The following is a 14,427-nucleotide window of genomic DNA, read 5'->3' as shown; positions in this document are numbered from 1 at the left end:
CGTATATTCACTGGAAATAATGTATTGATTTCAATGACACTTGGTCCTAATTGAAAATGGGTCACTGAGTCAAAGGTCATCGTGAGCTGATTTTGAAATCGGGTTCTGCTCAATAACTGGTAAAAATGTTCACCTGAAGCGCCTGTAAAGAAAGCTCTACATAAGGAACTAGATAGATTTAATTATAGCGCACTCGATTGTTTTTGGACTGGGTTCCTAAGGCCGCGTTTGGTCCCCTAAGCCCTTTGATCCAAAAAATATATGATAATAACACGAACACTGTCAACGGTTCCGGCCATTATTTCACACTTAATGCTGTATAAACACGTCCTTGCTAAATTATGTACGTCCCAGCCATATGTGACAACTATCAAATAAGCTGTATGTGGGCTTTCAAATGTTTTTAACGAATAGAGCTCCCTTTTAAAGACAGCACTATTCGTTGAAGTTCATCGAGATCCCGTGTAACTCGTTTCGATGGGACCTCTATAGGGTGTGACAATGCACACTTAATCAAGTTGATGAGGAATGAAATAAAGCTAAAGGGGGAACAGTTTAGCATTGTTTCGAAATAGTATTGGGGCGGTTTAATCTTTTGTCCGAGGTCTTTCGCTCTTTGTGAAGGTAAATTTCCGATTGTTCGCTTTCAAAAGGCCATAGATGTGAGAATTTCTATGTTTTGTAGTCCCTTATATATGAATATGATGTAAATTTATATGCTTCTTCAAGAGTCTACACTTAAATTTTCAGTACTTGTTAAAAGTCTGCTACTTGTAAGGAAATAGTTTCGTCCTCGTCAGTTTCGTAACCAGAATGCAATATTCGTATCCTCGACCTTTCGTTCGCGATTCATATTTTGCTGTTTCGTCCTAGATGTTGTTAGTACCCTTTTATTTAGGTGGATTACAGTGGTGTACTAGTGTACAATGCTTTTTTCATGTGAACTGAGTATAATTTGGTTCCTTAAGTCCTGTTTATAGATCTATGAAACTATTGATACTATCAATAGATAAATACCTCTATGTACTTGACTTATTTAGTCATTTGATATGCTTAAACACCATTTTAATTGGATTATTACAGCATATTGAGCTTCGGGCATTGGGGATTATGCGCCCTTATAGTATATATTTAATAGGTTATCGGGCTTTCTGGTAAATGTGCATTTCTTTCTTTTTTAAGCTTTACGACAAATAAACCTCGGACTAACCGTTCTCGTTATTACCTTCCTCGTCAGGTTAAAGCATTATGATGCGGTGCACAACGTTTACCTATGTTGTTTTAGGAAAACCGTGGCTGGTCTGTAGCATATGCCTTTAATAGTTCGAATAGTTTACTCTTTTTTTTATATTTCCGAAGAAACCGAAAGGAGCGTGTTGTGTAATAAAATAATAATTTATATATACGTGTAACTGGTCGTTTCTTTCAGAATTCAGATTCTTGTTGAATGTCAGATGTACAGCTAATACACTTCATACTTTGCAGGAAAGAGGAGAGCGGATTAAAGCAGTAATTGAAAATATTCGTACTCGTAGTAAAAAGCTGAAGAAGAAAGCTCTGGTGCCTGCTACTAAAAAAGTCAGTGAGCCAAAAGAAAAGGAAAAAAATGGTAAATATGTCTAAAAATAGATTTGTCTTGGTACTGGCAGGGGAACGACTTACAATAACAAGGTATTCTTTATTGGAAACCACTTTATTAGCTCCATTTTTTGATGAAAAAGCGGAGCAATTGTTAACACTGCAACTTTTAATGAATGTCGTTCGTTAGCAAAGTCAGGTAGAAACATGCACTATCTCCTTATCTAAACAGAAGATTGTAAGCGGTGCAAATATATATAACATATTTCATAACTTGAAAACCACTGGATGGAATTTGATATAACTTCATACAATGGTAGAGCTCATGAGAGGAAGTGAAGTGTACAAGAACCATAACTTATTTGCTTAATTACTGAGTTATTTTCCTTTGTTACTTTTTCTTGTCCGGAGCATAACTTGAAAACTACTGGATGGAATTTCATATAACTTTATACATGGCGGTGGGGAATATAGTTGTCCTTCAGACTGCAATCTTGTTAATTTCTGTTTTGTAGAACTTTGCATACAATTGATCTATAATAGAAGTTATTATAACACATATATAATATGCCATTTCTTAGGATTTTTCACTACAACTGCTAATACTACTACTACTGTTATTGATGCTGCTATCGCTCTGCTACTGCTACTACATCTACTACTTCTACTACTACTAGAACTACTACTACCAATACTACTACTGCTTATACTACTTTTACTACTACTGCTTCAACTACTTCTACTACTACTGCTGCGGCTTCTACTTCTAATACTTCTTCTATTACTACTAGTACTACTACTACCGCTAATACTACAACTACTACTATTTGTACTACTACTGCTTCTACTACTACTACTACTGCGGCGGCTTCTACTTCTACTACTACTATAACCTTTACTCCTCCTACTACTTCTACTACTACTACTACTACTACTACTACTACAGCTGATACTACTACTACTACAACTACTTCTACTACTTCTAATAATACTGCTTCTGCTACTACTACTACTTCTACTACTAGTACTACTACAACTTCACTTCTAGTACTACTAATACCACTACTACTACTACTACTACTACTACTACTACTACTACTACTACAATTATACTACTACTACTACTACTACTATTGCTGCTGCTAACTACTACTACATGTACTACTACTACTGTTGCTACTGCTGCTGTTGCTGCTACTACTACTACTACTACTACTACTACTTCCATTACTACTACTACTACTACTTCCACCGTCTACCGTTACTAGCCCTACTAGCGCTATTACTTCTAATACTACTACTACTACTACTACTACTACAACAACAACACAACAACAACTACTACTACTACTCATACTACAACTGCTACTGCTTCTACTACTTCTACTACTACTACTACTACTACTACTACTACTTTTTCGTTTAGGACTACATGTTCTACTTATTTCATTTAGGATGCTGCAGGACAGGAAAAGAGAAAACAGAAACCTAGCGGCCGTCATACTATGTACAAGCTACATATCGGATGGCGCCATTACTGTCAAGGTGACTTTAGACAAATTACATCAAGACGAGGTGGGGGCATTCGGAAGATGGAATATAATATAACGGAGCCTCAGTCAGTGGAATCAATAATTGAAGTCGGCAAACGTTTATTTTTTCCGAATGGAAGAAATTCTTTTGGAAATTTAAATGATATGGAAGTGAATTTAACTAATTACAGCGGTGAGAAAATTGAACGCTTCTGCAATATAGATGAACAACCGTGTACATTTCAAGAATTTTTGAAGTCAACAGGAAGGTACTCGTCTCAATTCCATGTTTATCTTTCGACGAAAAGCATTACCTATGATAAAATAAAGCCACTGGAAGAAACAAGTGAAACGAGTTATCTTGCCAACAGGAAGACAATACAAGGACTGCATGTACAGTATACTAAGAATGAAACATCAGAATATTCAGGAGACACCTCAATTATCACATGTCATAGCACAAAACAATGCAGGGAATTATCAGGTATTCCTGATGACATAGACGATTACGACCCTCTTGAAGATGGTTATAATGTAACGTATCTGGCTGTAAATGATAAGGTTTACATGGAGCGAACTTCGTCTGGCCTCAGTTTTCCACAAGACGTCGCTGGACAAGACAGTGCATATATATTTCATGGACCTAATGAGATATGTGGAATGAATGAAGGCAAAGTTGTTTTAGGCGTAGTAACAAACTGTTCTGAAAACGTTAATTACACATGGTATAAGGATCAAAGCATATATGCAGCAGGGATTAATCTCATGTTGATACATACAAATGACACTGGTGTCTATAATGTAAAATGCCAAGTAGGCGAAACGTTGTACACCTTTGAAGAGAGTGTTGAAATAGCTTTGCCCGCAACTACAGATAGATATGACATGGATATGCGAATCGACAGCGAGGTTACTGAAAATCTGAACACCACACACTTTGGCATAACTGCTGATTTGAAAGATTGCGTTTCTAATACAGCAGCTACAGATTCTAGCCTAGACATGGTTACACAAACGTTTATTGAAACAAGTGATTTGGGTGAAAATGATGGTAAAGGTACACACAGTTTAACAACAACAACTTTTATCTGTGACAAAGATGGCACATGTGCAAATGCTGTATCAGCAGCTTGTGAAACAAGTGTATTCTGTGAAAAAGACGGCATAGGTGCAAACGCTGTTTCAACATTTCTTGAAACAAGTGTAATCCATGAAAGAGATGCCACAGGTGCAAACGCTGTTCTTACATTTCCTGAAACAAGTGTAATCCATGAAAAAGATGGCACAGGGGCAACTGCTATTCCAACAATTCCTGAAACAATTCCTGAAACAAGTGCAATGTGTGTAAACAATGGTACAGGAACAAATACTATTTCGACAATTCCTAAAGTAGATGTAATCTGTGAAAAAGATGGCAAATGTTCAAAGACTGTTCAGACAATTCCTGCAACAAGTGTAATCTTTGAAAAAGATGGTTCAGATGCAAACACCGTTTCAACAGGTTATTTCTGTGAAAAATATGGTGCAGCAGTAAACAAAGCACCAACAGTTACCGAAACAAGTATTTTGATCGAAAATGAGTGTACATGTTCAAATGCTATTTCAACAGTTACAGAAACAAGTTTTTTGGGTGATGTTACAACTGAATTCTTAGATATTTCAACAGGATTTGTGGATTCTGTGGAAACCAGACTGGACAAGGATGAAAATGAAAATGATATTAAAGCTAAGCTTACTGGAAAAAACTCAAGAAAGAGTATGGGTTCTTCTGATAATTTAGTTGCAGAGCAACCACCAGTTAAAAAAGGGTTTACACAGTTGGATGCTAATACTGACAACTTAAATGTAAGGTTTGGAGACTTCAAATTATTGGAAAAAATAGGGGAGGGTGGTTTTGGTGAGGTTTACAAAGGTGAATATTTGGGAACAGATATTGCAGTGAAGAAAGTTAAGATAAAACGCATGAAAGTTGTGAAACAGTCAGTGTTGCAAGAAGTTGTCACAAACAGTCATCTTAGGCATCCAAACATTGTTCTACTGATGGGTTACTCAATCAATACTGACTGTCTCTATCTTCTCACAGAGTTCATTGCAGGTCCAAATTTGGATGATGTGCTTTTTGCTGACAATGAGTACGAATTTACTGTGCCTCAAAAACATGCAGTGGCATTGCAAGTATGTCAGGGTGTAGCATATTTACATAATCATAATCCAATAGTTATTCACAGAGACATTAAGCCTGAAAACATTTTGCTGACGAGAAATTTGGAAACGGCATAACTTTGTGACATGGGATTGTCTAAGGTGAAGGTAATGAATACCATGACCAAAACAGTTGCAGATCGCAGAGAGACACAGCCAGGAACTCCAGCTTATCAAGCTCCAGAGATTCTTCTGCAAGCTAGGAGAGGCAGAACACAAGCAGATGTTTGGAGCCTCTGTTGTTCATTAGTTGAGCTCTTTACTGCCAAAACCATATGGGACTTGACCAGTGAGGATGATGAAAATGACGACTCTGTCCAGGATATAATCCGGGCAATGCAAAGAAAGGATATGCCACATGGGTTAAGTAATTTAGACAGGGAGCATACCCTTTCAGTGCAGCTGAAGGCTGTTATTCAGAAGGGCTTATCATACCAGATTGAGGACAGACCGACAGCATTAGACTTTGTAGTTGCGCTAAAACATGAACTTTAAAGAAATGTGATGAGCAGCTCAGGACCATCATGGCCCTCTTTATCAGATTGACGATTGTTTAGAATGCCCTGTGCAATTAGTAATGTACATGTAGCCTCATTTGGCTATTAAATTGGAGGTTATTTTCCCTAACACACCTCATATATCGCATAATACTGGTAAGGATTTATATAGATCTTTGTGTTTTGTGTTAAAGATAATTAACGTTTGAGACAAGTGACCTTTATGTTATTCAGTAGAAAGACAAAAGGGTCCATTTTCTCATGACGGCAGGTATTTGTTAAAATGAGGTTTCACACAATCCGTTTACACAAAGTTATATCTTTTAACATTATAGATCTGATTTAAAGTGCACTTGTTACATTTGCACACAGTGTAAAACAAGACCAGTTGGCTCTTATAGGAGCCCTTTGATTCAGGTATACAGTGTTTGAAATGTTACCGTTAAAATCGTTAAAATACATGTATACATAGAAATCGTTAAAATACATGTATACAAAATACAACAGTAGACTTGTTCATTAGTTTGTTGCAGATAAATAAAAAGGACCATTAAAAGTTCATAAAAGTTATTACGAGTTATATCCATACATACCTTAGAGACAACCTGTATAAATACCTACTTTTGGAAATCATTTGAACACTATTGAGACTATTCCATGAGAGCTTTTAAAAGTTGTTCTGCAGTCAAAGTCATCGGCATTATTGTAGATGTTGTCAAAGTCTGCATTAGCAATACTCAAACTCTTTGGCTTACATGTATATTGTTTTGTATATTTGATCCTTTCCTCAACACCAGCGCCTTTGGACGCCTCTGAAATATCAGATTTTCGAAAATGAAGCATTTGACTATATGGAGCCTATGCTTGAATTCAAATCATTACTTAAGTTTTAACTTAACTTTAAAAATTGTAAAAGTAGAGACAATGATGAAATGATCTAAAATAAAGCCTGTTGTGGAAAGGGTTCATTTGTACAAAATGCCATTAATTTGTGAAATTCATTGTAGCAATTTGAAACAATTCATGGTAGCAATTTGAAACAATTGAGTTACATTAGTTAAACAAGAGTTTGTGAAACACAAATGCCCCCCTAAAAGCAGATATTTCTTTTCTAATGTATGTCAAAGATGGCCAAGATTAAACTTATAAAAAGTAGGTCAAATGTCAAGGTCACAGGTCAAAAAAGTTGGTATGTTTGCATATATCATGTCACAAGCAATATATACCTATAAAACATGAAAAGCCTTGCCATCAAATCACAGTACTGAATGACCTTCACCTTTGACCTACTGACCTCAAAAGAAATAGAGGCCATCTACTCATCATCAAGTACCTCCCTAGCAAATATTAGGACTGTAAGGATGGATGAGTTATTGATCGGAAATCATTTGGTCAGAATTACAGTAATGAATGACCTTGATGACATTGACCTTTGACGTACTGACCTCAAAAGAAATAGGAGTCATCTACTCATCATCCCGAACCTCCCTACCAAATATGAGGACTGTAGGTTTAAGGGCTATGTCATAATTCGAAAATTATATTCCCTGGCCTAAACTGTCTATTCTAATTTGTCAGCCTAGTTCTACGATATCGATAGTAAATATCCAAAACAGTGTTTCTGCAACCTGACAATGTTGAATGGAAGGTATCTGCATAATGTTAGCCTCCAATTACGACTAATTACTACCGGACAAGCTAAAACAATAGCTTCCGGCAGTTGCAGGACATCTACCTCACCCCAGTGGTATCAATAAAAAACTCACTAGATAATATAAGACAGATACACTATCTAGAGTCAACGAGAGTTAGATTTTGTAAAAGAAACTGATATAACCTAGAATCGCACAAAACGACTTTGTAAACAACCAATTTTCTCTTGAAATGTTTGAACTTGACCAAATTTGTTTATTTACAAAGTTGTTACAAAATATAATAAGGGTATTCTACTCATTACCACAAACCTCCCTAGCAAATATGATGACTGGAGATGAAAGAATGGACGAGTTATTGATCGGAAACCATTTGGTCAGAATTACAGTATTAAATGACCTTGATGACCTTGACCTTTGACTTATTGACCCAATAAAAATAGGGGTCAGACCGACCGACAGACCGACCGACATGTGCAAAGCAATATACCCCACATTTTTCAGAAGGGGGCATAATAAAGTTTTTATACCCCCACAATAGAAATTTGGGGGGGGGGGTATATAGGAGTCACCCTTTCGGTCGGTCGGTCGGTCTGGCGGTCGGTCTACAAAAGTTTGTCCGGAGCATAACTTTAATACTACTGTAGCTATGTTGATAAAACTTCATATGTATATAGACCTTGATGAGGGGGTAGTGCAGTGCACAAGAACCATCACTATGCTTGCTCTTTTAAAGGAGTTATTCCCCTTTGTTGTTTTTGGTATTTTGATTTTGTCCGGAGCATAACTCTTATACTTAAGCTGCTAGTTTGATGAAATTTCGTCTGAAGATAGACCTTGATGAGAGGAAGTGCAGTACTTGAGAACCATAACTCTAATTTGCTTAATTACGGAGTTATTGTCCTTTCTATATTTGTTATGTTTATTGTTAAACCTTGCCCTTATCTACTTAAGGATGCTGTGGGGGTATTAATCAAATTTAGTGATATTTCTAGTTCATTTAAGAATAAAATCTTAAGTTGTAACTCACAAGTCACAACTCATAACTCACAACTCATAAACTCACTTGTGTATAAAGTACCAAGTAAATGTAGTATTGGAAGTTTAAGAGTGTGATTTAAATGCTGTGTGTTGAAGATCGGGTCATATTTACAACCGCTAGAGTGTTCATAAGCATTTTTTAATTTTTTTAAATGACCTAGTGATCTAGATTTTACGGTGGCACTGAGGTGACATGTGCAATATATTTTAAAAGATTAACCTCGGGAAAACGAAATGGACTTTATGACATCCCGAGTGGGGGTTGACGATATACCGGCAATATACCGGAATATCCCCCGCACAGTCCCCACCCACTCATTCTCCCATTCATTCCGTATGCAACTTGCATACGGAATGAATGGGAGAATGAGTGGGTGGGGACTGTGCGGGGGATATACCAAAAACATAACTCTGGAAAACGAACTTTCTTTTCTCGAATTAAAAATAACCTCGGGAAAACGATCCCGATTTTCTTTTTTAACTCGGGGGAAAACGAAAGTGTTTTTTTATCTCGTTCCCACGACATAAACAGCCAATCAAATTCAAACGAGACTTTTGCTATACATACAATTGCTTTGACCCTTATTTGTCATCTGGTAATCTCGTCTACTTCAACGTCGTCCAGTTCGCTTCCAATTTAAAAGAACTGTTGGCCGAGTATCAAGCAGCTTGAATCCTGATCAGAATCCGAATTACACGGCGTCTGATATCTATCCAAACTGTTAACATACTTATTTTACATTATTGTGGCCGCGGTTAGCATGAAAGGAGTTGAACTCTTTCGTGATATAGGATAAGGACCACGAGACTTTCGCTTTAGACATACTGTTGTTTTAACCTTAACCCTTTACTCCATATGTACTATTTCTATTCATTTGCAAACAGGGTATACCCAGATCACGCCGCTCCTACAGAGGCTGCCTAATCAGGTTATATCCTGTTTGCAAATATGCAATATCCTAGAAATAATTCATCACAATTGGCTATAACAAGTACGTACCATTATAGAGATATATTAAATTATATAGTCATGGTGGGCGGAGTCTTTCTTGAATATTCAAGGAGTAAAGACTGACCCAATTCATTCACAGACTGAACAAATGCGATTCCCGGCGCACTCGCAGTGATCTGCATGCGTTTTTATGGAGGCAACTATGATTGAACTCTTTATTATATGAATATTCAAGCAAGTCTCCACCTACCATGAGTATATAATTGAATATATCTTTATAGTAGCACATAAACTAATGAATATTATTGTCATAGCCGAATCTGAAGATTTAATTTCTATGATATTCCATATTTGCAAACAAGATGTATCCTGACCAGAAAGCAGGCGTAGACAGGAGTATAATGCATATATGGAGTAAAGGGTTAATGTAACTACAGTGCACCTACCATATAAGAAGCCGCATAAGCAGTTTCTGAGACACGTTACAGCTTTATTTATGCCTTAAAACAACTATATAAGCAAGTCAAATGGTAGAACTTTCAAAGACCTTTTCTTGTTTAGAACAATTTTCTGATTTTTAATCGCCATTTTTCGAAACTGATATGCAGTACCCTTAAAGTAGTTTTATCAATAACGTACGCCCATGCAATATTCATTAGTACAATGGGTATTTATGTTTAATCAATTCTAGAAATTAAATTGTTCAACTCAGTATACAGTCGTAGTGCTGACTCAGCGTCCAATGGCATCTGTAGATCTGGCTTCAAAAGATGTGCTAATTCTTTGAATTCCTCACAGTGTCTTTTTGGACGCGAATACATGTCTTTGCAAACATTTACGTCATTCAAGTTCGCTGCATTACCGAAGTCGTGAGTTTCAAACAGACCTGGTATAAAGAACAGTGTGTCAGGTTTTCCACCAATAACCGAAGAATTGGTTTGTTCCCTTATCTCATGAACGTTCCATTGCTGTGCAATCCGGTCTAACTCGGTTTGTATGAGATCCATAAAGCAAAATTTTAAGTTCTCACATTGTATTGCGTCCAGCTCATTAAACGTCCCTGTATCGCGTAAGTCTTTGAAAAAGTTAATCCACCAATGTATTCCATTTTGTCGTAATGTACCCCACCACCTCTCAATGCGCTGGTTCGATGTGCTTTTTCCAACTACAACGCTTCGAGCCCCAGCAAACGGATCAGTAGCATCGTGCCGGAAGTATTGCTGCAAAAGTAAAGCAATGCAGTTTTCCGTGCCACCATCAGAACGTAGTATTCGAGGGACTTTTTTATGCTCATTCAATGCATCTTAAAAGTATCTTGCAATTAAGCGTGGGTCATTATTTGAGTCCGAAACCTCTAACCATATTATTTTCCTACTAAACCCATCCACCGCACCATGAATACAAAATCCATATGGCTTTAATTTGTCGTAACCGTCTATATGCCATACAAAATTGGGTCCTTTGGCAAAGTATACTCGCCGGCGGAGACGATGTGCTTTTCGCAGCTCTACACCAACTGGATCCAGCGCTCTCATTATTTCCATGACGTCGTCCCTTTTGACGTACATGTTGTAATCCAGCATTAACCGACGCCACATTGTACGGTAACCTATGCATTGTCCACTTGTTTGTATTTCTCTGTTTATAACATCAGACACAATCTCCAAAGGTGTATATATTATATTACGTCGTTTCAAATTTAAGCGTTTAAGTATCCTCTTTACTGTCCTCAATGACGTTATAATGCCATGTCGTGTCAGTAAAAATGCAACAATTTCATAAATCTTAAAGCCTTTCTGAAAGTACTCTACTGTGAGCAGAGTTTTGTCTGTTATAGATATTGGTGGTAGGTACCTTGGCACAGTAGCTTGGGCAATACCGATCAGTATTATGAAACAGACACAGAACACTATCTAAGTTGTCATCTTCATATTTTTCAGTCGAGTAGTTGTGTCTGAAAAACATGTTTATATATATGATATTATTCTCTACATTGTACAACATAGGTAACACTATTGAGTCCAAAGTACTCCATATGTCTTCAAAAAGGAAGTACTCATTAATGGTATATTTCTTACCTAGCTAAACATTTTTAAAACTGGCTCTGTGCTTGCTTGGTAAAGTTACCTACCTATACATGTTTAATGCTGGTTCTGTGTTTGCCCGGTAAAAATGCAGTCTATTTCTTACCTAGCTATACATGTTTAATACTGGCTCTGTGAACGTCTTAAAAGTGATATAACTTGTCAGATCAGAGTTTGTGTTGAGAAAGATAGAACATGTATAACCACTAAAAACATGAAAACATTAACAACATAGTCAACAGATTACTGAACTCATTCACACACACACACACACACACACACACACACACACACACACACACACACACAAAATCCTCCGTCACAACCCACAATTAAATATATGCGATATTAAGTATTTGAGCAAGAATAATTAAAATCATTTTAATTCACAGTGTGTGTGCCAGAGAAAACGTTTAAAATAGGGGTTACATACCTGAAATCAACGTAGTTCCCTTCAGCTTCTGGAGCACGTGTATAATGCATAGCCTAAGTCAAAAGTCAAAAGTCATAAGTCGAAAGTCGAAAGTCAAAAGTCAAAAGTCAAAAGTACCCGTAAGTCGAAACTCAAAAGTGGCCCTCCAAGGCTTCCATAACTTTCTTTCGCCAAAAAGTTTCTTTAGAAAAAACACCACTTTTCTCGATGCATCTCTTGTTGGGATCTCTTGTTTGCTCTTGGCCGCAATACACAGACACCAATGACAGACATGATAAGATGGCTAAGATTTCAGACACAAGCACTGCATTGTCAAAGCCAAAACTATGGAAGCCTTGGAGGGCCACTTTTGAGTTTCGACTTACGGGTACTTTTGACTTTTGACTTTTTACTTTTGACTTTCGACTTTCGACTTATGACTTTTGACTTTTGACTTAGGTTATGCATTATACACGTGCTCCAGAAGCTGAAGGGAACTACGTTGATTTCAGGTATGTAACCCCTATTTTAAACGTTTTCTCTGGCACATACACTGTGAATTAAAATGATTTTAATTATTCTTGCTCAAATACTTAATATCGCATATATTTAATTGTGGGTTGTGACGGAGGATTTTGTGTGTGTGTGTGTGTGTGTGTGTGTGTGTGTGTGTGTGCGTGTGTGTGTGTGTGTGTATGAGAATGAGTTCAGTAATCTGTTGACTATGTTGTTAATGTTTTCATGTTTTTATGGGTTATACATGTTCTATCTTTCTCAACACAAACTCTGATCTGACAAGTTATATCACTTTTAAGACGTTCACAGAGCCAGTATTAAACATGTATAGCTAGGTAAGAAATAGACTGCATTTTTACCGGGCAAACACAGAACCAGCATTAAACATGTATAGGTAGGTTACTTTACCAAGCAAGCACAGAGCCAGTTTTAAAAATGTTTAGCTAGGTAAGAAATATACCATTAATGAGTACTTCCTTTTTGAAGACATATGGAGTACTTTGGACTCAATAGTGTTACCTATGTTGTACAATGTAGAGAATAATATCATATATATAAACATGTTTTTCAGACACAACTACTCGACTGAAAAATATGAAGATGACAACTTGGATAGTGTTCTGTGTCTGTTTCATAATACTGCTCGGTATTGCCCAAGCTACTGTGCCAAGGTACCTACCACCAACATCTATAACAGACAAAACTCTGCTCACAGTAGAGTACTTTCAGAAAGGCTTTAAGATCTATGAAATTGTTGCATTTTTACTGACACGACATGGCATTATAACGTCATTGAGGACAGTAAAGAGGATACTTAAACGCTTAAATTTGAAACGACGTAATATAATATATACACCTTTGGAGATTGTGTCTGATGTTATAAACAGAGAAATACAAACAAGTGGACAATGCATAGGTTACCGTACAATGTGGCGTCGGTTAATGCTGGATTACAACATGTACGTCAAAAGGGACGACGTCATGGAAATAATGAGAGCGCTGGATCCAGTTGGTGTAGAGCTGCGAAAAGCACATCGTCTCCGCCGGCGAGTATACTTTGCCAAAGGACCCAATTTTGTATGGCATATAGACGGTTACGACAAATTAAAGCCATATGGATTTTGTATTCATGGTGCGGTGGATGGGTTTAGTAGGAAAATAATATGGTTAGAGGTTTCGGACTCAAATAATGACCCACGCTTAATTGCAAGATACTTTTTAGATGCATTGAATGAGCATAAAAAAGTCCCTCGAATACTACGTTCTGATGGTGGCACGGAAAACTGCATTGCTTTACTTTTGCAGCAATACTTCCGGCACGATGCTACTGATCCGTTTGCTGGGGCTCGAAGCGTTGTAGTTGGAAAAAGCACATCGAACCAGCGCATTGAGAGGTGGTGGGGTACATTACGACAAAATGGAATACATTGGTGGATTAACTTTTTCAAAGACTTACGCGATACAGGGACGTTTAATGAGCTGGACGCAATACAATGTGAGAACTTAAAATTTTGCTTTATGGATCTCATACAAACCGAGTTAGACCGGATTGCACAGCAATGGAACGTTCATGAGATAAGGGAACAAACCAATTCTTCGGTTATTGGTGGAAAACCTGACACACTGTTCTTTATACCAGGTCTGTTTGAAACTCACGACTTCGGTAATGCAGCGAACTTGAATGACGTAAATGTTTGCAAAGACATGTATTCGCGTCCAAAAAGACACTGTGAGGAATTCAAAGAATTAGCACATCTTTTGAAGCCAGATCTACAGATGCCATTGGACGCTGAGTCAGCACTACGACTGTATACTGAGTTGAACAATTTAATTTCGAGAATTGATTAAACATAAATACCCATTGTACTAATGAATATTGCATGGGCGTACGTTATTGATAAAACTACTTTAAGGGTACTGCATATCAGTTTCGAAAAATGGCGATTAAAAATCAGAAAATT

The 14,427-nt window shown here is 37.2% G+C and overlaps 2 protein-coding genes across 2 annotated transcripts; both read left to right on the top strand.

Moving 5' to 3' along the window:
• The first annotated feature begins 1,507 nt into the window (after positions 1-1,507).
• Positions 1,508-5,562, top strand: LOC128213760 (uncharacterized). The gene is made up of 3 exons (XM_052919809.1): positions 1,508-1,609; positions 3,033-5,285; positions 5,446-5,562. The coding sequence occupies exons 1-3, from the start codon at positions 1,607-1,609 to the stop codon at positions 5,560-5,562; spliced, it is 2,373 nt and encodes a 790-aa protein (XP_052775769.1). The 5' UTR covers positions 1,508-1,606.
• A 6,850-nt stretch (positions 5,563-12,412) lies between these two features.
• On the top strand, positions 12,413-14,427 carry LOC128213751 (uncharacterized). Its single transcript, XM_052919796.1, has 3 exons — positions 12,413-12,462; positions 13,038-13,137; positions 13,772-14,427. Exons 1-3 carry the CDS (start codon positions 12,413-12,415, stop codon positions 14,312-14,314), a joined length of 693 nt encoding a protein of 230 aa, XP_052775756.1. The 3' UTR covers positions 14,315-14,427.

Source organism: Mya arenaria, chromosome 2 (genome assembly GCF_026914265.1).
Source record: "Mya arenaria isolate MELC-2E11 chromosome 2, ASM2691426v1".
Classification (NCBI taxonomy): Eukaryota; Metazoa; Mollusca; class Bivalvia; order Myida; family Myidae; genus Mya; species Mya arenaria.
The sequence above is the reverse complement of the archived record's forward strand: the minus strand, read 5'-3'. Positions and strand labels throughout refer to the sequence as shown.